General features: G+C 38.4%; 1 protein-coding gene across 1 annotated transcript in view; it reads right to left on the reverse strand.

Moving 5' to 3' along the window:
• Positions 1 to 2,297: 2,297 nt before the first annotated feature.
• Positions 2,298 to 26,655, reverse strand: part of LOC133516908 (THO complex subunit 2) — a 55,761-nt gene continuing 31,403 nt past the window's right edge. Inside the window, exons 17-30 of the mRNA XM_061849946.1 lie at positions 23,952 to 24,200; positions 22,557 to 22,777; positions 21,861 to 22,029; positions 20,755 to 20,868; positions 19,426 to 19,525; positions 16,290 to 16,374; positions 16,012 to 16,084; positions 15,073 to 15,142; positions 14,137 to 14,177; positions 12,671 to 12,766; positions 8,776 to 8,833; positions 6,954 to 7,024; positions 4,732 to 4,781; positions 2,298 to 2,437 (exon numbers count right to left, since the gene is read on the reverse strand). Of these exons, the coding sequence (XP_061705930.1) occupies positions 2,404 to 2,437; positions 4,732 to 4,781; positions 6,954 to 7,024; positions 8,776 to 8,833; positions 12,671 to 12,766; positions 14,137 to 14,177; positions 15,073 to 15,142; positions 16,012 to 16,084; positions 16,290 to 16,374; positions 19,426 to 19,525; positions 20,755 to 20,868; positions 21,861 to 22,029; positions 22,557 to 22,777; positions 23,952 to 24,200 (1,431 nt within the window). The 3' untranslated portion in view covers positions 2,298 to 2,403. The remainder of the gene's footprint in view (positions 2,438 to 4,731; positions 4,782 to 6,953; positions 7,025 to 8,775; positions 8,834 to 12,670; positions 12,767 to 14,136; positions 14,178 to 15,072; positions 15,143 to 16,011; positions 16,085 to 16,289; positions 16,375 to 19,425; positions 19,526 to 20,754; positions 20,869 to 21,860; positions 22,030 to 22,556; positions 22,778 to 23,951; positions 24,201 to 26,655) is intronic.

A 26,655-nucleotide genomic window follows, 5' to 3' on the forward strand; every position in this document is an offset into this window, starting at 1 on the left:
CACTCGTTTGTGGTGCGCGTCCCGCGGCCGCTGCTGGACACCATCGCGAGCGCGGACTTCTGGCCGAAAGGTGTGATATTTCGGCGGTTTCGTGGGAATCTGCCGAACCCCGCACCAGAACAGGTGGCGCAACCGAAAACTGCGTCGTCAAAATGATATTTATATATTTTTTAAATGATTTTAAGATTTTTATTATTGTATGTATGTTAGTCTGTAAGGCATGTATATATGGGCCATAGTTGCCTGAAAATAAATGATATTTAATTTAATTTAATTCTCTTTCGCTCTTATGGAATTTTGCTCTTATTGATTCAATGTACTAAATCCTTTTTTTTTTTTTTTATTCCGAAAAGGTAAGCATTTGACCACAATCTCACCTGATGGAAAGTGCCGATGTAGTCTAGGATGGAACATGCTTACCTAAAAGATGTCTATTCACTCTCGATTTAAAAAGGTCCAAGTTATAGTGGACTGGGAATAGATTTGCAGGAAGTGAATTCCACTCCTTAGCCGTACGCATGATAAAGCTGGATGCGTAGCGTTTAGTGCGGATCAGTGGTAAAGTAACGACGTTCAAAGTTATAGTGGACTGGGAATAGATTTGCAGGAAGTGAATTCCACTCCTTAGCCGTACGCATGATAAAGCTGGATGCGTAGCGTTTAGTGCGGATCAGTGGTAAAGTAACGACGTAAGGGTGAAACGCAAGTCCGCGTCTAGTCCCACGGTGGCAGAACGGAGATGGGGGGATAAGATTATGTAATCCCATCGCACACTCCCCGAAATGTATCCTGTAGAATATCGATAAACAGGCTACCTTTCTACGGTGTTCTAGGCTCTGCAGTCTAGCCTCTACCAATCTCGCATCCCCAATAAGCTTCCTAGCGCGTTTGTCTATAGAATCTAGGGTGGCTAGCTGATACTTGGCGGATCCATCCCAAAGGTGACTGCAATACTCCATACACGACCGGACTTGAGCTATGTAAAACTGAAGAAGCTGCTCCGGTGTGAAGTACTGCTTGACCTTAGAAAGGACGCCTAATCGTCTAGCTGCAGGTCTTTTTTCATAGGAGCGCAATCCAAAGCGCTCCGCTTCGCGCATTACGTACGTACGTGCTCAAACGGCATCTGAGCGCTTGCGCCATCAACCCTGAGCGTTGGGAGGAGCTTGCTGGAAGGAGGTCTTCTTGGCGTTCTACCATCCATAACGGTGTCAAAACATTCGAAGATAACCGCCTCACTAGACTAGACATAAAACGCCAGTTACGGAAAGGGAGACCTAAGCCCTCCTACGTGTACACGTTCAACGCAGCTGGCCAACTTTATTGTCACGCGTGCAATAGAGTATTTAAGAGCAAGTTCGGCCTGGCCAGCCACATTAGGGCTCACGCTAGACAACGTCCATAATGTGTTTATTTGGGGTCGCCGTCATCGAAAACGATGAGGAGGACTATATATATATGAAATTATAGCAGTAGGCGAGTAGTCATATTCTAATGAATAATAATTACTTATTTAACTATTATTCACTTGTTTATGATAGAAACATTAATTATGAATAATTAGTATTTATTACACTGATTAGGTACTATAATTTCATTATGATTATTTATGGGAGTGCACTGCACAAGCGCTCCTTAAGGCGAAAGGCGGGCCGCTACCGGTAGAGAATGCCTATTTATTTATTATTATAAAATTTATACAGCATAACAGTTATCTAAAGCACTGTACAATTCAAAAGATATTAAATAATACTCAACTACCATCCATCACCTCACAGTACCTCAAGCACATACGACACACATCCGTCCACTGACTTGCAAACAAATCACTCTGGTGCCCATGACAGAAATGAGTTTAAAGCGTTAAGCATAGCATTAAGTCCGCCTTTTGTACGATTGTATTTTCTTTTGTGAAATAAAGATTAAATAAATTAATATAACTTTTCTTATTGTTTTTGCTGATGAAGTCCTACTTTTGACCTGAAATATATTCTTTATTTCATTTTTTTCCAACAAAACACATATTTCGCAAAATATTGATCCTGTAAGTATGGGTATTGTCTCATTCGAAAACGATTCGCTAACGTAAACGTCAAGTGTCAACTCGGAGGTTTTGTATAAGATTCATGAGGTACCCCCATCGGGATTGAAGTTTTTTTACACATAAATATTTATGCAAGCATTTTAATTTAAAAAAAATCAGAAATACCGGATTTGACGCATACGAATCCCATTACAATATTCGACAAAGTTACTGGATTATTAAAAACGGATAATTCAAATAAAGTAATTCTGAATTGTCAAGAAAGATATTTTATTGCACTTTTCATGCAAATTCATTTTCTTAATTCGACTATTTAATTTATCACTAAACTCAGGAGCCACGAGTGTTCTTCTCTCTTCTTATCTTCTCATCTTTGACTCGTTGGACCGCCTAGTATAGCATAGTTAAGGAATGTTATAAAAAAAATTATTGTAATTCCTACCCTTTTGGATCAACAGTAGTCACTATTTGCATCCATTCTCCTGAACAACATGAAGCCTTGTAAGAATTTCTTGAATTCACATAGTTGAAAGAACAGCAGAGTTAAAATCGCTAAGACGAAACTGTGATTTCATAACACGCCGCGCCTATTTCCTTGTGTTTACGCGCGACACGCACACATTGACAAATCGATGCCGAGCGATAAATGGCTTAAGCATCAACCGTTAAATTATACGTGTGTGCGAAAGCAAAAGCTTCATAAAAATGACTAATACTAGTTACTGAAGTGAACATCATTTTTTTGTTACATTTTATGTTTACGAGTTGTCTGGATAGGATACAAACCACTCGCAACAGGTGGCTGCAATTTATCACGATTTCTTTCTTTATACCGAGGGCCACCGGCGCCGAGCGTGCCAACACCTGGGGGCCTTAGCCAAGATAGCAATCGTTTGCAGAAAACGAAACGCTAAGATAAACGGAAATGATAGCTTTATGACTATATTGGCTAGGCCCCCGAACACACTTCGCAATATTTGCCCAAATATTCGTGGTGCATCACTGTCCTTAAAACTAGAAAAACCCATATTAAGATAAATACGGCGAAGGGTGATATATGTACGTGTCCCAGTATACGTTAAACACGTAAACAACAACATAATAGTATTTTATACAATTGTGATATAATAGAGAGCTTTTCAGTCGAGTACCCTGTTTAGGCAACGAAGCTTGCTGAGTTGCCTAATAAGGTACGAGATTGAAAAGTTTGATTATATCACTATTGTATACATTACTTTTTCTACGAGTCATCTAAAATAATACTTTTTTTACTAAAGAACCTAAATAATTAACGAAAATTGGTAAGTATCTCAATAGACAAAAATGTAGTACACAATACATAAACTCGCGACTCCGCGCGACCCCGTGCCCGCGCCCGTTTAGTAGGTATTTTGTATGGGAGCGCGTCGGCATGTGATTGGTAATTTTTTTTTCAGATCTGAACCGAATTTAAACCGTCGTGAAACATATTAACATTAAACTAATTCTACGGTTTACACTCACGTGTTTTTAGTCACTCGCGCGACATGTTTCGGAGAGCTTAGGTCTCCTTTCTCAAGCACTATCAGTGTGAGCAGCGTTCACGACAGCCGTGCTTCGCGTACTGTTCCGCGTCGCGTTGCACGCTACGCGCGCTGTGGGAGAACCGGTTGAGGGAGGTCTTGCGCTGTCGTTGTAGGCGAGCTTAGTGGTGTGGTATTTGGGTCACCTAGCACTTGTAGCGACAATCAGACGATATATACGACAGGTGTTAGAAAGGAATTGGTATGGTTGGAGACAGTCAGTGTGCAGCAGGTTCGTCATCATTTGGAAAGAAGCACACAGCGGAGAGAGCACCTGCTTACCTACCGTACATTAAGGAAGTGACGGACGAAACGAAATTGGACGCCTATTACGCCGGAGGTTTAGGATTAGGACAATTTTCCGTCCTAATATAAAGATTAGCTGGGTAACCCGAGCGAATACGAGATACCATGCGATTGCGGTAAATCTTACATAGGAGAAACCGGACGCAACGTGTCCACTAGACTCCTAGAACACATACGGAGTGTGAAGAAGATGGACTGCAGCAACTCCGCAGTGGCAGAGCACGCCCTGGATACAGGCACGTCGCACTATCTTCGATTCGACAAGGCGAGATTACTGATACGCGAAAAATGTTACGTACCACGTAAAATACGTGATGCGATCGAGATTGGGCGGCGCCCTAATTTCAATCGAGATAGCAGCTGGGCTGTGCCGCCAGCATGGAAGTTTGTGATCCTTCAGCAGAAGGTTAGTGAGTGTAGTGGACATGGTGAGTTCGTGCTGTTTGTCGCTACTAGTGTTAGGTGCCCCAAACCCGAACAACACACCACTATGCCCGCCTACAATGACAGCGCAAGACCTCTCCCAACCGGTTCTCTCAGCGCGCGCGCAGCGTGCGACGCGGCGCGGAGCAGTACGCGTAGCACGGCCGTCGTGAACGCTGCTCGCACTGTTAGTGCTTGAGAAAGGAGACCTAGGCTCTCCGAAACATGTCGCGCGAGTGATTAAAAACACGTGAGTGTAAACCGTAGAATTAGTTTAATATCGAAATGAATCTTGTGTGAACAGTCCATACATGAAAAGTTCGCAATTATGGTTTGGTATACGAAATCTTAATTCAATTACAGTCGCCGGGTAAAAAAAGATATTAAAAAGGATATTGTTTATCTCTTGGTTCTTCATGCGAGCGATCCCTGAACGGCGATTTTTCCTGTAAAAAAGAAATGTTTTTTATTAAATCTGACACGCACGACTTGTACATTTTTAAGACACTACTAAAATCGTAAGTAAGTATTGTATCTGAATAAAATTTACTATTGTATCTCAATCTACTACACAATATTTTATATTGAGAACAATCTTATTATTGATCGTTACTAAACTTAACAGGTCTTTCAAAGGAAGTTTGTAATTGACAGTAAGTCATCAGTCACATATACATTTGATATCGCATAAAGTAAATATTTAAATCACGCCGCTCTATCGTACGATGCCTGTAATATTTACTTTATGATGATTTCAACAAGTAAACAAAATAAAAAATATATACAAACCACCTGTCCATAACTACTCACATGATTCCGATTTTCACAAAAGGTTCCCTAAATTGCTCTGACATTTTGCAGATACGACGGCACCGTGACATGTTATTTTCAAAAATTTATAACTTTGTTTCTGCTAAACCATTTGCAACGATTCTTTCTATGTTATAAAAATAATAAAAAACTAAGAAAGTAATTTTTATACTATATTGCATATAGAAAGTAATTTTTATGCTAACCTAAGCTAACCGAACGAAATAATTACAGACTTTTAGTAGAAAGTTATTTTTTATAAAAATAACATATCTTTCTCTTGTAGATACTCAATTTAAAGAAGACTTAATGAGCTTTCAAACGATACTAAATACTTTAATAGCTTTCCTATAAAAATGCTGAGTATAAGTAATTCAATTTCCGATAAGAAACTTTTGAATTACTCAACTTGCCGTGAAACAATACGTTATACGTTAATCATGAACGATTTTTTTTGTGGCGAATTTAGACACTCGAGTCCTAAAATATAGTCATATTATAGTCTGATACACTTATTATACATAATTAAAATGCACATTAATACTGTTATTGTAAGTTTTCAACTTGGTTGCCATAAATGTGGGGATTTAAATTACGTAACACGTCCAAAAACTACTGAGCTATTGTTTTGAAGTGAGATTTTTCTATTAATAATTAAGTAGGAATAAAATATAGTTTTAATCTAATAAACCAATTCATGATGAGTATTTTAATATGTAATATTAATAGAAATATATCAATTTGAGCACTTACGGAATTTAAAAACACACAACTACTTTTCACATACACACTTCTCAAACACCTTGCAAAGTAATGTAGATAAAAATACTTTAATCACGTATATGTGGTTGAAACATTTTTTAAATGTTGTCACGTTGGTGGTAGTCTGTGTTTTGAAAATAGTTATACCATATCTGTGCAGCCATTCACAGATACAAAATCAAAAACCGCATACACTCCGTTTGATACTCTGAGCTACCATGATCATTTTAGAGGTGCTCAATGTTGGAATCTCTAGTCGCCAGAATCATGTGAGAGGATAACAAACTAAAGGTAAACGCATTGTATTTTAATTAGACTAACTGAAACTTTGTTGCGGCGATTCTTCTCTACCGGTGTCGTAATTTCCGATGTTCTAGTAGTCAGACTTGCAAACGTGCGCGTGAGGCCTATTTACAGAACAAATACTTTGATTTAGGCTAAAACAACCTTACCTAAATATTACGTACGCATGTCGACCGATTACAATCTAGCCCGAAGATCTCATGTACAGTTATTTTAGAAAAAAAATAGGCTACTTGGGCAAGCCGGGCTCATTAAGCTTGCGTTGCAAAAATATGTTTCGACGTTTTCTTATTATAGATGTATTGCCACTTTATTGCTATTTGCTAATATGTGTTATTGTGTTATTATTGTTATTGAGCCTTGTACAGAGTTCTGAGCTCAAATCTCAGGATCTCCCACCTAAGATGCAATAGATGCGCGACCTGTCAAGAGGTTCCTTTGCTTCTTGCTTGTTATTTGTTAATATTTTTATTAAATGATCACAAATTAAAGTTACCTATTCAAAGGCGCACAACTGCATTCGACGCCAGTGAAAGAAAAGAAAAAGTGAAAATCTTTACAGCAGCCGTGTGAACATGCAGTGAAAGAAAAATGAAACTTACAGTCAATTGAGAGTGAACCGTCTGATCACACCTTTAGCTACAATTTATAAGCATTTCGAATTCATTTCCGCTTGTAGTTTTTTTAACAGTCATAAAAATGGTGGTCCGTTCTAGTCAGAAACTACATTTGAAGTTTCTTACCCGTTTATGATATTTCTCGTAATGATGATCTTCCTGCGCTCCGTTTTGGTGACCTCCCATCTTTAAAACAGCTAAAACATATACGCTAAATTTGAGCATTCTTTAAGTAATAGGTACTTCGTAAGAAGTAGACATTATATTATTAGGTATATAATCATATTATTACGATCACGATTTTGTTCGTTAAATTATGTACGAGGGGCGTTCAATAAAAAGTGATAATGAGTATGTTATATACAACTTTTATTAAATGTTATTTTATTTTTCGACTTAGTCACCTTTTAGCATACAGTACCTGGGCGACCGAGCTTTGCTCGGTTATAACTATTTATTGTAATATGGTGGTGTATAGGTGATAATCTTAACTACATTTTTTTACTAAATTAAACTTGTCTAAAACAATAAAAATTGAAAAATTATATATACTTGAACATATAAAAAAAAAGTTAATCCCCGGGCGAAATTCGAACCCGTAACACTCGTTTCTAGCCGTCCGCGTCTTAACCCGCTGGACCAGACGGACAGTGGCCGGTAACGCGAAATTAGCGACCATATTCTGCGTCGAAAGAAAAACGCATGAAAACTCGAAAACACGCGTTTTCCCAAACATAACACTAATCTAGATCGATTGTATACCCCCTAAAACCCCCATATACCAAAATTCAGCGAAATCGTTAGAGCCGTTTCCGAGATCACAGAAATATATCTTTTTTTCTAAATTTAAAATTCCATTTGTAAAAAAGGTTTCATCTTGAGTACTTAAAAAATCTTGTACTGCAGCGATTACCGCGTCGTCGTCTTCAAATTTGTTGCCTCTTAGGTATTCCTTCAATCTCGGAAATAGGTAGAAATCACTAGGGTCGAGATCTGGTGAATACGGAGGATGCTTAAGGATATTGAACCCAGCATCACGAATTGCAGCCAGCAATGATGGAGCCATGTTTCGTCCATTGTTATAAATCGCGCCAAAAAAAGATCCCGGTCTTGCTATATCAGGTCCAAAGCTTCTTGACAAATCTCGACTTTAGTTTGTTTTTGCGTGTCAGTGTCCAACGCGCGATACTTTTTTCATACCCAAGCGTTCATGTAAAATATTATGCACGCTCCCCGTTGAAATCTTTAGATTTTCAGCAATAAAACGAACCGTGACACGACGATCCGCCAAAATTTTAATTTTTCGAGTTTTTTCACAATTTCTTCAGTTGCTGCTGTAGAAGGGGTCCGGAGTGGGGGTCAACCATGGTCGATGTTCTTTCACGTCTTAACACATTCACTGCCAGACAAAAAACAGCGCACTACCCCAGAAGCCGGTGGTCTATAGCTGCGTACAAAACAACCCGCCCAGCGGGTTGTCCGGCATCTGAACAAAGTTCACGAGTGCCCACCAGGTGGGTTCCCGGCAGTGAATGTGTTAATTCGGCGCACCAACGTGCGACTGTCGAATACGGATGAGTATTAGACCTTAAGTGTCCCGTTAATCTAAATTGACTTGGCCCGTAGAAATTGTTTTCAAACACAAGTATTTGATGACGGCGCGCAGTTCAATGTTCTCCATTTTCGCTAACGCACTCAATAGCATCGCAAAGAAATCGCCGTATTTGTTTTTTTTAACACTTTTTTTTTTCATGGCAATCAGCTAAGTAGATTAGCTTTACCGGCCAGTATTTACTTTACTAATATTTAAAGAGTTTGCATCTCATTCTCATTACATATTGAACGCCCCTCGTAATTATGCAAATGCAAATAATTGCTAAATATTGAAGCGACTTCTTTATTCGGTAGATCCCATCTAAGCTAAGAAGCAAAAGCTGTCAAACATTACCTTTTTGTTCGTCGCGCCGTCTTTTCTGTTCTAAAATTGCTGATTCATCAGCTCTATCCTACAGAAGAAAAAAACTCATTATATTTTCAAAAATGTAGAAGTTTTGTGTATAATCACTTTCTATATACCAGATACTAAAATGAAATTTGTAGTGTTGTATTTTCAATCCCTTACCGCATACCATAAACAATATTTTGTTTAAATTTGAACTTTAATCGCTGTCAATAGAGTTGAATATATTAACGGCCATACATATATGGTTGCATATGCGATGCGGTACCCGTGCGCAAAAATCATTACTTAAACAGAATGTTATGCCTTCTTTAACACAAAGGTTTATTGTAACTTTATTTTCATATTTTGTCAAACCACTATGATACCTACGTATCTATTATCTTGCAGCCGGCCACATAATTTAGGAGTTTAACATATCGACCAGTCATTATAGTTTTAGATATAGAAAAAAAACCTTAAAGTCGAGCAAGTCAGTGTTCGTTCGACGGCCCCCTAGCCTAGTCGGCATTTATTTGTGTGTTATCATTATGTATGTATTTATCCATATAACTATGTATATTGACGCATAGTACCCATAGTATAAGCTTTGATTAGTTTGGGGTTAGGTCTATCTGTGTATAACACCAAAATATTTATTTATTTAATTTATTATTTTTCAATACACTTGCTAGTAACGTGGAACTTATTGAACCGCTTTTAGGCTCATAATCCTAGATATTGAACACGCGTGCTTTTTCATTATAGCACTTGTGTGTAATGTATAATAATCCTACTGAGTTAAGAAGGTAACTAATTGCTAACAATATGTACGAAAACGGAGCTTTCTTAATTGGTAGAATAGTACCTTTTATTTAATACCAACTAAACGATTTTAAAAGTTTAAATAGGTTTTATCTCGCTAAACATAATTTATCACATTCTCTAGTAAATTACAGTAATTCATAAACATACAAAAAATCTGATTGGTCTCAATCCATCGGTTATAAATACAAAAATATTTACTTTTTATATTTTTAATATTGGCAGCATCACTTTTAAATGGTATACTTAAAATAAAACGTTTATTCACGTTTCATGCCTTACAACTATTTACAATATACTTCTGCCAAACCACAGAGTGGTTTGTTGGCTGACGAGGCTCCTGTGATAATCTTGTAATAAGCTAGGTAGTTTATTAAATTATATATTATGCCCTATATGGCAGTTATAATTTTCAACTCTATTGATAGCTATTAAAGTTTATTTTTAAACAGATACTCTATTTACGACTTGAAGTGAGGGGTTAACGCTACAATCTGAGCGTCCAGTATAAAAATGCAGTGTATGTGTACTGTACAGTTTATAGAGGTTGTTGTGTACCTTTTATTTTATTGAATAGAATATTGCTTAGTTTCTTTTAAATTAAATCGATAACTGGCTGTTTGTCGATTTCGCTCGCGTCCTTGCCATGCGCGCGCAGTAAGATCGCGCACAGTTAAAAAAAATAACGCGCCATTTGTCGTATTTGTTACGAGATTGGGCTAGCTTTTCGCTTGAATATCGATTGGTCATTACCAGTGATCGGAATTGGTAGTGCCATTTCGCGGGACTTTGGTGCGTAAGCTTAGTATGGATATAGTTTTTAATCCCGGGATTTGATATGAAAATTTTAAAGTGTGTTTAGTAAAAAATGTGTTAAAGAACCGTGGACCTACAAGGATAAGTTTTATCATGCCAGAGTATCTGCTATACACAGTGAAGTAGCAAATAAAAAAATTGGATATCGATTGATGAAACGACAGACTTTTTAGGCAGATATGTGGTCCATTTCTTGGTGAAGCCATTGGATGCAACTGTTTCCTAAAAAAACTTATTCAGTGGCATGTAAAGTGCTAGCAGTAAAGAAAGGGGAGACTATTGCTAAGTTTGTTACCGACTGCTGGGACTAAAAAATATGTGGGGTGAATCCTTTAAAAATCAACTCGATAATGTGCTTCTATTATGTACTGATAGCGTTGCGTATATGTTGAAGTCGGGGCGAACTTTAAAAAGTGTTTTACCGAAAATGAAACATATTACATGCTTATCATGCTCTGCATCGGATGGCAGACCAAATAAGATGTCAATATCCGGATGTAGACACCCTGATCGCTAATTTGATAAAATTATTTTTAAAGTCTCCTAGTAGAGTGCAACTGTTACAGGAAATGTATCCAAATTTGCCATTACCTCCTAAGCCACTAATTACTAAGTCGGGTACCTGGCTCGCAGCAGAGTCTCTACCAGTGATCGGAATTGGTAGTGCCATTTCGCGGGACTTTGGTGCGAAAGCTTAGTATGGATATAGTTTTTAATCCCGGGATTTGATATGAAAATTTTAAAGTGTGTTTAGTAAAAAATGTTTTAAAGAACCGTGGATCTATAAGGATAAGTTTTATCATGCCAGAGTATCTGCTATACACAGTGAAGTAGCAAATAAAAAAATTGGATATCGATTGATGAAACGACAGACTTTTTAGGCAGATATGTGGTCCATTTCTTGGTGAAGCCATTGGATGCAACTGTTTCCTAAAAAAACTTATTCAGTGGCATGTAAAGTGCTAGCAGTAAAGAAAGGGGAGACTATTGCTAAGTTTGTTACCGACTGCTGCGACTAAAAAATATGTGGGGTGAATCCTTTAAAAATCAACTCGATAATGTGCTTCTATTATGTACTGATAGCGTTGCGTATATGTTGAAGTCGGGGCGAACTTTAAAAAGTGTTTTACCGAAAATGAAACATATTACATGCTTATCATGCTCTGCATCGGATGGCAGACCAAATAAGATGTCAATATCCGGATGTAGACACCCTGATCGCTAATTTGATAAAAGTATTTTTAAAGTCTCCTAGTAGAGTGCAACTGTTACAGGAAATGTATCCAAATTTGCCATTACCTCCTAAGCCACTAATTACTAAGTCGGGTACCTGGCTCGCAGCAGAGTCTTACTACTTAAAGGACTTTAATGAAATAAATATGGTCTTGTCACAATAAAACTTGAGATACAGTTTCGATTAAAAAGGCTAAGCAAGTGCTTAAAAAACCTAAAGGAGATTTATATTTTATTCATGAAAATTTTAATATAATCAAGGTGGTTTTAACTCGTTTACAGGAACGTAATATGTCAATGGTCGATGCCTTAAAAGATTTTGACCGAGTTAGGATGGTCATAAATTGGTCTACTAGTTTTCCCGTAGAAAGCAAACTTAAAGCGGACGCGGAAAAACCATATTTAGATACTATAAGAGAATTCAAAGAAATTATTTCAAAAGAAACCACATCTGGTGAAGTTTCGTTTTATAAATTTGCAGTCCTGACATCAGTAGAGGTGGAAAGGTCATTTTATACATATAAATGGATATTAGACGTCAAAAGAAATAGATTGACAGTAGAAAATATACTACTACTAAAATATTGAATAAAATATGGTTTGTTAACATAATTTTAAAGAAAGTAAGGCATAAAAATGTTAAATAAATAATTAATAATTTAATAATGGTCATTTATATACTTATGATGTTGATGTTTTGTGTTTTATTTTATGATTATATCATTGTTAATTGTAACTGTTAAACGAAAGTAATTTTAAATGAATAATGTATTTATAATGTCATTTTTTTTTGTTATGCGTTTTGAAGTTAATTTTTTGTGAGAAATAAGAGTTGGAGAATCTCAAGTCTTATCCATGTTATGTACAATATTTAAGGTCATTCACCCGAAATGGCACTACGATATTATTGCGATCACTGGTCATTACACACATCGGCTTTTTTTATTGCACAATATCACCTCGTGTGCACACTTGTATCAAAATGTATATTAACTATATTTAGTGTATGTGCAGTGTCGGTCCAACTTACCCGTTTGCGGCTCATCTTACGTTCTTTACGCTCATCACCTCTGACTTTAGTCTTTCGCTTTTCCTTCTCGGGTGATCGTTCCTCTATCTCTTTGCCCTGCTCGTTCAAAAAAACATGTTAAATTATACATTCATATGACCAAGCAATAATAAAATTCATTATATAATTTCTACATATTTACAGCTTATGAATGTAGGCATTTATTTACTAGCTATTATATAATTGAGTCAAAGGAAACGTTGAATACGGCAACAGGGATATGTTTGTATTCAGACATCAAATCCTTGCATTCCTTCCAGAAGCATATTCTCTTGTAACAATAATTCATCTGTGCCAAATGGTATTCTTCAATTCTGCTATAAGTCCACCCAATCAGTCCAGAATGTCTCAGCAGGCTGTATCAACGTATACGTTCGGTTTCCTCTTGCATGTCGTAGCTTCCTTTTTTTCAATGAACAAATAAATAGTTGCACATATTCACTGGATCATTTGACTCAACCTCATTATGAGAGATAATATTAACCTTACCATAGCATACTTGGACTGGGCTGATAGACCAACGACTCACGGCTTTTCTCATTTTACGGCTTCCTGGTATGTAAAGTTTAGTAATGTTTGATAGTATTTATAAGGTTTTTTTTTTGTATTTTCTTCATCTTCATTCTTGATAAAAATCTTGATGGATGTTTCCGGGCAATAGAATATTTAAATCGTTGATCTATTCTTCAGATTTGCAGTAAGGCTTGTAGCAGTATTATAAACAGTTTCAGAGATATTTTATGATTTCTTTGTATTTTCAATCCTCGTGCATCTTCTTACTTTTTTACGTTTGAACACGAAGCGTCGTCTTAGTTACCGATGTTCACAAAATAGTGTGCGAATGTGGACGATTCCCAAGATTTCCCTTCTTGTAGTTAATGGTGCGGTAGATGGTCTTCTATAAAATCATATTATCCATTTTTATTCTATTTTTCTATTTTATTAGTATTTCTATTGTTTGTGGTCATTGTTTTCATTTGTTACTTGGTTGCTTGTGCTAGTATTGATTTTTTTTAGACTTTGCTTTCTTCATTTCTTACTTCGTCGTTTATGCTGTAATCTATTTATTCACATTATGCTTTCTTAATTTGCCTTTGTCGTTTGTGCCGTTCTTAATTATTCTCTTAGTTTGTATTTTCTTTATATCTTACTCAGTTCTTCTTGTTGTGACGCCGGAGTTTCGTTTCGTTTCGTCAAATATGATTTATTTTACATATTTTTACAATGTCCTTTGTTTTTAAATTGATTTTTAGACACTTATTTATCACTGGCTAAAGTTTTTAAAGTCTTTTACACACAATATCTTGAGAGTCTGGGTAGTTTGCAAGCACTTGTACGAGTTTAGGTTCGGGTGCGGTCGTGGCCCAGCCCAATCCTCAGTCCGGCGCGGGCGCGACGCGAGGCCGGCTACTTACAACGATACTCACCTTGCCGTTACTGCTGCTTTCGACTTTACGGCGTTTCACATCTGCAAACATTTGGAAAGTTAGGCTTAGAAAAGCACTGCGATTAATTTCTTGCGGTTTCAGTCTACTTTCTTATTGTTTCAGTCTTGCAGGTGCGTGCGCTTATGAGCATGTCGTACGTTACACTTTCGGCGGCTCTGAAACCGCAAGAAATTAAGCGGAGGCGTTCGCAATGCGTTCTACGCCTACGCTTAATTCAGATTAACCACAGACACCACACGGACACAGATATTTGTTCCTGAGTGATGGGTATTTTTTGTGCATTTAGGTATTTGTCTATTTTATATATCGTAGTTTGATTACCCACAACAAATAAGCAGTCGCGCTCTCATACTTTAGAGTATAGTAGTACGGGAGCGCGCATGCGTGGTGATTGTCTTACGTGCTCTAACTACTTAGCAGTTGGGGCAGTCTGTGAGATCAACATACAGACAGCTGTCTATATTTCATTCTTAACAGTTTAAACAAGGCGAACTGTCTGTATTTGGGATAAGAAATAGAAAGCTGTCTAGCATGTACATAGGGACTTAATAGTTTGAGTATACGTCAGGCAATGAAAAGGTAGAGAGGACAATGCTTGGAACACAATTTATAACTTTGTTTGGACTCATCATCATCATCTTCTAGCCGTTTTCAGCCACGGCGACTGCGTTCTACCGCTGAGAGCGTCGCTGGTGCGCTCTCAGGTGGCTGATATAGCCAATTTTTTCAGCGAATGTGCGACCACACTCGCTGCAAAAGTCCCCCCCCCCCCCCCCCCCTGCTGCCCCGCTCTATACCATTTTTTAAGCATTTCCCTCAATACCATTTTTGAGCATTTGTTGCCTGGCCGAGTAGGCAAAAGTGAGAAATTGTAGGGTACTACACAGCCATATGATGTTTAGGGTGCTTGCTCACCTCGATCGATGTCATCGGGCGGGTGGCGATGGTCGTGCGGCGGCGACACGGCGTCCAGGTAGCGCTCCTCCTGCACCAACACACAACGTAACGCCTCGAGTCCCGCAGACGCGATATCGCGTCAGCACAAAACTTACCATGGGACGGCATTGCCTTTGGCTGGGACTCGAGTGGTTAAAGGATTATTTGGATGGTAGGGGTAACTGTACGCAACGGGTAAGTGTACGCAACCCCTTTATTTACTAATGGAGGGGGGAAAGTTTGTGATATGTGTAAAAAAAATAGAAGATATATTGGTGGAGAATTAGTTTATGCAAAAATAAAAATCCAGATTGAATCATTCGTTTACTCAAAAAAAAAAGAATATTTAAAACCAGTGCTGTTAAGGTAAAATTCGTCATCATAATAAAAGTTGTCACAAATAAATGATTTAGTAATGTTTTTAAGCCTTTTCAGTATAACATTTGAAGCTATGTTATGTCTCAATAAAGTTCGCTAAATGTTATCAAAATTAGTCTGCTTACAATAATAAAAAATCTACAAATTTAATTTAGCTGCGCACACTTACCCTCACTATGGGGGTAAGTGTGCGCATTTTGACCTGATTGAATTAAAGCTATTTTTCTCCGGAGTGTCAAGATTTTATTGGTTAATTCTTCATTTAATTATTACCTTAATGAATGCTTTACCTGATTCATATATTCATTTCCCTTCCATACTTTTATATATATTTTTTAATACTAGTTTGAAAATAAAAGTGCGTACACTTGCCCCACATGACTCTACTAGAACTCGTATACGGTTTTATTGCGGTATTTTAACCATCGATTGATTTGTTGTAGCTTAGTAGTTGGCAATAAGATACTATTTTAATTCAGGGTTTATTTGTGTGTATAACATATTTATAAAATTACACATCATTATTACGGTTCAACTTACTCTGTGTTGTCTCTGTTCTCTCGGTGATCGTTCTTTGCTTCTAATCTCTTCTTTGGCTCTTTCTTTAGATGTCCTAAATGTAAGTATAATACATCAATTTAGTTTAATTGGTACAATATTAGGAAAATAAAGTTCAATGTTCTAATTTTTTTAACGATTATAATAATGTATTTTTGTCGCCAAATGATAGCATTATAATGAATGTGACGTGTTTAATGTTTTTGTAGCATAATCGCATAATAAATGTGGAAATTTTGAAGTAGTAAAGCTCGACTCACACTCGTGCTTCACGTTTGACTTCTTTATCGCGCTCGGACTCCTCTCGGCGCCGGTCGCTCGTGCGCGAATCCCGTTTGTCTGTTTCTGATGAACAAAAAGGGAAATTACAAATTTAAATAAAATAAATTAATATTACAAAGAAGAAACGCTTTCCATATAGATTTTCGTACATTAACCTGCCTGTTGCTGTATCTATTGCACGCGCGTAATTATATTGCTGTCCCGCCCATAATGCCGGTTGTCAGGGTCACTGTGCGAGCTTGACAGCAATATTTATGCACGAGTGCAATAGAGATAGTAACAATCGGGTTACTGGTGAAAAGCCTCTCTTCTTTAGGACAATTTTACACAAATCTATCTAGTCCCACAGTAAACTCAATTAGGCTCGTGTTTCGGTTACTAGACAACGATATATATAATATATATCGATCATATATGACCATGGATATTTGTTCCTGAGTCATGGGTGTTTTCTATGTATTTAACACGTTGAACGCCATGGGGGGCACCGGCGACCTCACGAAGTCAACTGCAACACGCCATGGGGGGCACCGGTGACCTCGTGTTAAACCTGTTTTTAAGACGCTATCCTGCGCCGCGTGTAGCAGTTATAAGCAATGCGTTGTATGCAAGGGACCGGCATGGCGCTCGTTAGTAAAACGGTGGCTTGGGACGTGGGTGCAGTTAGTGACATAGTAGATTTGTTGAAAAAATGAAAAAAACAAGGCATTTTTTTCAAATCACAGCTTTAATTCTATAATTTATATAATTAAGTATTTGCAATAATTATATAATTAATAGAAATTTATTTCAATTATCTGGAGATACACGACAATTATCAAAAAATAAGAAAAAAATAAATTTCCCAATGCAGACACACACCTGATACATGCATTCCACAAAAAAAACATCATAAAAACCCAAAATTAACAAAAATAAACAAAAACAGCGTATCTTCTTGAACCAGTAGCAGGAATTGCCAAACCAAGCTATTGTCACACAATGCCAAAGCAGTTAAATTTTATATTATAAGCATATTTTAGCGGGTGCGAATGTGACAGTATAATGACCGGCACAGTGACCGGCGTGGCCGGCGGGGGGACCGGCGTGGCGTCATGGTAACGGTTTTTGAAATATGAACTTCACAGCGCCACGGGGGTCATCGGTGACCGCGAGTTTTTTTTTTTTTAATAACTTTTTAACTAAACCTCCAATAACAAAATAAAATATATATCTATATACATATCAAAGTAATAATTGAATTTACATCAAGTTTTTTTTTAAGAAAAAATGAATATTTTGGTCTGGCGTTTAACGTGTTAAGTATTCATAAATATTTAAATATCATATATATCGTTGTCTAAGTACCCTTAACATAAGCCTTATTGAGCTTACTGTGGGACTTAGTCAATTTATGGAATAATTTCCTGCAATATTTATTTTATTTATTTATATAAATACTTACCATCTTATTCATAAACGTGTACTAAAATTACAATGTCTCTGATCATCGTTTGTCCCTTTCCGATGTATTGGTATGATGGAAAGGGACAAACGACGATCAGCGGCATCGTAACTTTAGTACATGTTTATGAATAAGGGGGTTATAGTATACATAGAAAACATCTATAAATCAGGACCAAGTATTTGTAATAAACACGCAAAAAATGCCCTTCTTACCAGGATTGGAACCCGGGACCTCCTGCTTTGTAGGCAGGGTCACTACCGACTAGGCTAGGAGTTAGGAGGCTTAGGCCGTGGGTGGGTACTATTTCACACGCGAGATAGTGTCGCGGCGCACTGACAGTTTTGAATGATTCACGGTTAGTTTCACTAGACTTAAATCGACCGGGATATAATCCGTAATTACCTTTTAAGTATATTGTTTTTGAGCTCCCGATATTACCCGTGAACAAGATGCATGTAACTGAGTCGAAAGTCGAAATATCGGGAGCTCAAAAAATATATAAAAGGTAATCACGGATTATATCCCGGTTGTTTAAGTCAAGTCATGCAATGACCAAGGCACACGAGTTTCATACGACATTTTTCAAAACACTTGCGAGAAAAAAAATCGGACAAGTGCGAGTCAAACTCGCCCACTGAGGGTGCCGTACTTTTTAGTATTTGTTGTTATAACGGCAACAGAAATACATCATCTGTGAAAATTTCAACCGTCTATCTATCACGGTTCATGAGATACAGCCTGGTGACAGACGGACAGATGGGCGGACAGCGGAGTCTTAGTAATAGGGTCTCGTTTTAACCTTTGGGTACGGAACCCTAAAAACAATTAAAATTTATATACATAATCAAACTTCAATTGTTAAAACCATAAAAATACAATTTAAAAAAAGTATCAATTGGATCATCATGCCATACATTACCGCAGAAGTTCTATAATTATAATGAAAAATAAAATAAGAGGGTTTATGCTCCATTTATGACCCTAAAAGTGATTCAATAAGTTCCACGTCACGAACAAGTGTGTTGAAAAAAAGTGCCAATCGGATTATAATGCTGGTTGAAATAATATTGTGTATTAAGGGCGGTAAAGAAGAATTTACGAACGAGTGTGAATTGAAGCCCGATGCCGAAGGCGAGGGTTTAATTAGCACGAGTTCGTTATCCCTGTATCGTCTGCGGCACACATGATTATCATCATACTCGTGATAAAAAAAGGGAAATAAAAAAATCTTCTGCCTGATTTCAGACGTACATTACAGTCTTAGGTCGAAATTTAGGATTCGCATCGAAATCACACTTTTTAGGAGCAAGTGTGATGAAATATTACATTATTGCAGAGGCCGGGAAAGGGCAATTCGTGGATAAGTTTGGAACCTTGAAATAATAAACGAACCTTGAAATAATAAACGAACCTTGAAAAAATAACAAACAACAATTTCCCTCTTTAATAATTTTTTAAAAGTTAAAATGTATTCTTTCATTCAATATGATTACCTGTGCAAAAAAAAGTTTTGCAATGCAAGCTGTATGTGCACGAATCCTTAAAAAAAAGTTATATAGACTGATTATATTAAGCAGTATTCCGAATTTGACCATAAAAAAGAACATCCAGTACTAGTTTTGGTATAATAGTGAATATTTTCGAGGATATTTGAGGAAAGTACATACCCGGCGGCGGCGGCGGCGGCGGCGCGGCGTCGTGGTCGGGCGCGGGCGCCTCGTCGCGCGGCGCGGGCCGGAGCCGCTCGCCCGGCGGCAGCTGCACCACCTGCGGACCCGGCGCGTCCTTAAACTACGTCCGAGAGGTATGGCCATTGTGAATGTCATCTCGCTTTGTGTGGGCACAGCACAGCGGATGTCATTCCAGATCTAGAGCGGAGCCCAACTGGGGAAGTACCTCCACCTTACAGAAAACCGCAGCCAAATAACACTAGACCCTACTCATAGTTGTGTTCCTGCCGGTGAGTAAGGTTGCCTGAGCTCAACGAGGGGATGGGGGGGGTTAGAGTCGGCAACATAGGCTACGGAGACTGCTTACCATCAGGCGGGCCGTATGCTTGTTTGCCACCGACGTAGTATTTAAAAAAACCACCTGCGCCCCGGCGCCCGGCCCCAAACACAATCTTACTTACTCGTCCAACTTCACATCAAGTGCCGTTATTCATAACGACCGTTGATAATCGTCTGTCCCTATCTGTCTGTTAGAAAGAGATAAAATTTAACAGAAATTTTGTAAGAGGTTACCAAGTTTAATGAATAAGGGCTAAGATTGCGACCACTTAAGAGCAGGCATAAAGCAAGGAAATTTAAAGGGAACACAATATATGGCGACCCGGGCAGGACTAGCTAAATATGGCATAACCCTAAAAATATATTTGTTTAATAATAGGCTCGTCGAGTCCCTCGACTACATAAACATATCACTAGCTATTTTATACTAAAATTATATTACTGTGGTATGCAAGGTAACGACATACATTTAAAATTAAAAGAACTTTTTGTTCTATAAAGCCAACTTACTAAGGTTTTGGTTCCTATCTTACTACCTTACTCCCTTGTTTTCTGAATATTTGGCCCACGAGCTAAGGTAACTTCCTCGTCAATCTTTTGCCTAAAGTTAGAAATCAAATAACATTACTGATAAAAATCGAGTTACGGCCGCTTCGCCATTATGACCTTAACCTGCGATCTCCAAAAATTTTCAACCCAAAGGCCACGACCAGGTTTCCACTTTATTTTTGCAGGTCGGCTTGTATGGTTTTTTTTTTTTCGCGGGCTGAATTGCATGGATTTTGATTCCTTTTGCGGGCAAAACTGGCAAGATCGCGGGCCGTAGATACTTTGGAGAGCCCTGATGGCTTAACGCAAAAAACTAAAATGGACATTTCGTTATCTGCCTCTCAATCACTCTTCCATATTCGTGCGGTAGAGAGGCAGGTAACGAATTTTCGATTATAGTTTTTCTCGGTAGACCCTCTGACCTTCAAGTACACCTACCTGATGGAACTCGCTCTCCCTCATCATGCTGGACATGCGGTTGCGTAGTTGTCCGCTGTAGCCCGTCGCCAGGACGTACAGATCTTGCCTCTGCGTCTTCTCCTCTTCTCTCACCTGATAAAACGTGTTCATTACTAGTTTGATTTATTTGTACATGAGATTTTAAACAAAAGGCACCAAATTATTGAAAACAAAACCCTTGAAAATGTCATGAGTCACGTCATAGTAATCTTCACGCTTTCATACATGTATATTTATGAGCTGGGCGGCTACCGGGAAAATCGAAATTCGTCAATTGCGGGCATTTTTCTCTGTCACTCTGATTACGTTTTACTAAGGTAAAAGAGAAAGATCCCCGCAATTTGCGAATTTCGGTTTTCGCGGTAGGCCCCCTGAAACTGAAACATAAGCGCAACGCGAGGGTCGTCTCTTGCGAGACCGATATTCGTATCCGCATGTACCAGATCCGTGCTTTCGAGCCACATCTTAACTAGGGCTTCCATACCGGGATCCCGTATTTTTTGGGCTTTTTTCAATACCGGTGTTTTTAAACGCAATACCGGAATCCCGATATTTTTAAAAACATGCGAAGTGTGCAGTCTCATTAAAATTGTTATAATTATTCGGATGCATCAAGAAGTCCAGAGGGCCTACCGCGAACCACGTTCGACGTGTTGCCTCCCTGTCACGCTTACGTACGAATTTACAAGTGCGACAGAGAGGCAACACGTCGAACGTGGTTCGCGATAGGCCCTCAGTCTTCTGATGCACGTTCATTTAATTATTGAATCGATTCGATTTTGATTAAATGAGTAACTGGTGATCGGCATAAGATAAAAACCTGATGATGAATATGTAATTTGATAGTTATAATTAGTTCTTCAAATATTGGCTGATTTATATTAAACAGACGGATAAGAGAATGGAAGGAAGAGTTTTTGCTAAAATTGGAAATATTAATTGCGGTTCACTTTTAGAGTCAGATTGCGGGAAATATTTGTCCATTGTCCCTTAAAGCTCCATAGATTTAAAAAAATGCGATTATAGTTTGGTCTATGGACTCTAAATTACGTCGACAAATAGAAAAATAGATATTTATTCCTTACTTTTTCAACTTTCTTCTCGATGATCTGCGCCAGTTTAGCGAGCACGGGGAACCTGGGCAGCACCCTGATGAGGACGATCAGCGCGTTGCGGATCTGCACGTAGTCGCCCGACTCCAGGCACACTACCATGGCCTTGGTGATCTTGTAGTGCCACTTGTGGCACACGTGTCTGAACAATACATTTATCTAAGTTTTATGAAATGAAAAACATTTAAAAAATATATAAACTCTTTATGCAATCACCAAACGTGTCAAATCCGACTTAAAATAATATGTTATGTTGGGTCTTTATTGTTTCCCATAAAGTTTTAAGTCACAATGTATTGTTTGTGTACATTTTCGTTAGCCATCATTTGGTTTTTCTCAGAAAACCAACCCGAACGATATAGGGAATAGGTAAATATGGATGACAGATGCCAACGAACACACGTGATCATTTTCTTACATTATTTAATCCCCGAGTCCGGCGATGTGTCCGAAATAGTCGTTTATGGCTAGCAAAATTGACCTCGTCGTTTAGACCTCTAGGACTCCAGGGATTAAGTCAGTCTTCACATAGGATGGATGGGTCCACACGCCGCTGTGCGAGCGGGCCATCACTATATACGTACATAATGCTGTCTTACTAACGCACCGGATCCCCATTAGTTTCGGTTGGCGTTTCATAAACGATTGTCAGTCGGAGGCAACACTGACCTGTAGTTCTCGTAGCCGACGTGGTCGTTGGCCTCGGTGAACTGGTTGGAGACGCGGTACTTGGTGACGAAGCCGGGGTAGTGCGCGCACTCCTTGTGGAAGGTGGCCTTGTCGGCGTGCCAGCGCATGGCCGTGCCCAGCACGCGGCACAGGAACTGCGCGTAGCGCGCCGCCTCGCCCTCCGTGCACGACATCACCGAGTACGTGATGTCGCAGAACAACTGACAACAACTCATGCTTATTATTCTCATCCTGGCTACATCTCGGATTGGGACCGTGCGAAATGCATGGTGGGGGTAAGTAAAGCGATACCAGCGCATAAGGTGGTAAAAATTAGAACTAACTGCGGATAGCGTCTTTAACATTTCGTACAAGTTATATGGCTCGAAATGAAACTTTAATTTACGATTTCTCCTGAAATATTCATTTAAATTGTATGGTGTAAGGGACCATTATAATCTGTATGAAATGCTTAATATAACTAACTCTTTAATTTGATAATTGTTAATAATATATCCGTGTAGATAGCTTTGCAAATGCCACATATTACGTGATATTTTTCTAAAAGTTAAGAATGGATATAGTAAGTTATCCTTAAAAGATAGACATTTAACATCGCGGACTTTTTTGTAGACCTATGAATGAGAAACAACTCCACCATACATTGTGTTGTTATAGCTCAAACGGATTAGGCAGCGTTTTCGATTAAAGCTCCTAGCCAGCATGATTTTTTCCGACAACATTGTTATATTTCAACCAATTTACACAAAACCTTAACAAGTTATATACCTAAGCCTTCCTCAAGAATCACTCTATTGATAGATGAAAGTCGTATGAAAAAACGTTCAATAGTTTTATAAGATGTAGTGAATTGACGTTTTCCCCTAGACTTACAAACGCTAGGTTGCGTGACAGTCGTGCACATAGCGAATACTATTTGAATTTTTAGGGTTAAAGCCCTACACTAATCTCGGGCGAAATTATTTCTCGTTTTCAAATGAATCGTTTTTTACATAGTAATGTAGGATTCATTTATAGCTCCGTGGATTCTAGGCATTACACAAGTTTTCTATGGGTTAAACGCTAAGCTGACTATTCAGAATATATAATTTCTAGGGTCGGTTGCGCCAAAATGCGTGACCAACAAAATGTTCGCAAACTTTTTTATATGGGGAATTCCATAGTTCTCCACACAGTGACGTTTATCAGTCTGCCCAGTGTGAGTCATTAGAGATCCGAAGTTCACTTATAAAAAAAAACATTTAACGCTCTAAAGGAGACGAAAATAAGCTAGCTCACGTGACTGTTCAGAACGAAAATTGACAAAACGATGAACGAAGGCACCGCGTAAAAGGTACGTGATCGGAAACAATATCAGCGGGCGGGCGCACTCACCCGGTCGTAGCACAGCAGCGTGGAGAAGTTGGGCGTCTTGAGCGCGTGCACGGTGTGCACGAACTCGGCGCAGAAGAGCGCGTCGGCCGGCGTGAAGACGCAGCGCGGGAACAGGCACAGCTGCATGAGGCGCGTGACGGTCTCGTTCTTGGCCGACTTGACGGCGCGCGCGGGGAACCAGCCGCCGCACTGGCGCGCCAGCCGCGCCGCCACGCGCGCCACGTGCGCCTGCTGCCGCGCGCGCTCCTCCTGCCGCACCACAAGCGCACGTCAGGCTGCGGGGGAGGCCCCGCACTCATGCGACTAGGCATTATCTTTCTCAGACCGTGAACACATTTTACATCTCCAAACCATTGATAGATATATAAGATAGATAAACCATTTATTCGCTTGCCACAATACACACATCTAAACTTTATGGATTATCGAGACAAACCTTACAGGTTTAACGATACTTAGTAAATAAGCTTAGTTTTTTTTTAAATTACCTGAATAAAAAAAATAATATAAACAATAGCAACACCAAAATTGAAATTAAATAAAGAACAAAAAGCATCAATAAAAGGTAATGTGTGCTGTGTGCATTCAGCAAAACAAAAGGGTTCTGGCTCAGTAATACGCTCCACTCTCTCGGGTGAAGCACTGATAATTCTGCTAGAACCCAAATCACGAACAGATTAACGATGTAACAAAAAAACATATATATACATAAATAATTAGTAGCTTGCCTATAAAATAATAATAATAAGTGTCGTATATTGAGGTATAGTACTAGAGTCGGCTTCTCCAATAAAATGATTCCACACCTCATTGAAGCAGCGTTTAGTACGTCTCCGACTAATGGCGAGATGCCACACATGTACCAAAAATTAAAAAAAAAATTGAAAATGCCTCTATGCGTTATGAAAATGTATTCCAATAATACCTAGAAACATAATAAAAGCAATATAATAACAATCCACTGCGAAAAATGTTTTGTTTCAAGCTTATTTAGATTATTTAGAAACGTCACTTTAAACACTCGCGGTGGTACGCCATTTTCTTTGGCGCATAGATGTAACATGGAGGTACCAATGATAATCTATCTTATTGTTTGTAGAATATATACACAAAAATGATAAATTAATTGCTATCTTGTAATTTTTTGAAGTGTTTTTATTATATTTAAAGAATATATTATGTTATAAGCGCGATTTGATCAAAATTGCTACGAGTACGAGAGTCAAACACAAAAGGTTTTAAGACTATTTTTATAAATTTTAATATTGGCAGTGTCACAAAAAAAACAAAAATCATTACACTTTACTGGAAATAAATAAATTTTATCTAAATTCTTTACAGTACGTATTTAGGCAGAAAATGAAAAGTTGTCATAACAGTTTCGCTTCTGACTATCTATTATTCTTAAGCTTAGTGACAGACGTCAAACGCCGAAAATGGCGGACACAAGTTGTTCTCGATAGCGTGTCTAGTACGTAATACATTCAATGCTCCAAACTTAAGAGTCCTTATTCCTACAGACGAGCGTATTTTGTAAAATGCTTCCTTTTTCATTCAAGATTACGACGTAACTATTAGTATTTATTCAAAAACTGGTAACGTACTTAAATAATCGTTTCCTAAACTAGCGGCTTCAACAGTTCAAATTTTCATTTTCTCTTTTAAACCTCTTTTTTAATGAGTTTTTTTGGGAGTCTTTTCCAAATTTTGCAGTGAGATGTGGCGTTTCGGTTCTCAATTTTGCTGTAAACAAGAATCATTTGGTACATGAATGACTACAATTTGATTCAACATATCTCGTACGAGGGGCTGGAATGATTAACAATCGAAGATTCATTTGAAAAAACTGATAAAATACCTTCCGAGTTTTCTTCATTTTTTTGGCGAAAACAGGGTTTTATTATTTTTTTTTTCCGCAAATTGTACGCATATTTTGCTTTAAAAATAATATTATAGCAAACTGTAACTTTATGTTGACCTATAAAAAAAAAATCATAACTATGGGACCTACATTGCCGTAAATTTATATTTTTTTAAAACACGTATAAATCACGCAGCAGCGACGCCCCGCTCTCAGTCCGCGCGGAGCGCGCTTAGAGGACGGACCTGTGCTCGATTATCAGGCATTCGTTGCGATCGTAATCAGCTACGGAGTTCCGAGAAGTGCTATATACTGCGATTAGAAAATCTTAATAAAAGTTCATTTTTTACGCTATGCTTAATAGACTCTCGCTTATTGATGGATTTTCAGTGGTCCTTTTTTTTATACTACGTCGGTGGCAAACAAGCTTACGGCCCGCCTGATGGTAAGCAGTATCCGTAGCCTATGTACGCCTGCAACTCCAGAGGAGTTACATGCGCGTTGCCGACTCTAACCCCCTCCCGCCCCTCGTTGAGCTCTGGCAACCTTACTCACCGGAAGGAACACAACACTATGAGTAGGGTCTAGTGTTATTTGGCTGCGATTTTCTGAAAAACGCATATTTACTTGAAATTACGTTAGGGTTTGCATTTGCATTATTATTTTTGACCCGGATGAAGTCCAAGTTCTCATGATGGAGTCAGGAGTTGGTCACCAGAACTCCTAATCTACTCATTATAATCCCATCGTGTTTGGGCTCAAAAGATTTGCCCTGACATACACCATCGATCTAGATGAGGTCCAGGGTCTCATGATAGAGTCAGGAGTTGGTCACCAGGACTC

Source organism: Cydia pomonella, chromosome 4 (genome assembly GCF_033807575.1).
Source record: "Cydia pomonella isolate Wapato2018A chromosome 4, ilCydPomo1, whole genome shotgun sequence".
NCBI lineage: Eukaryota > Metazoa > Arthropoda > Insecta > Lepidoptera > Tortricidae > Cydia > Cydia pomonella.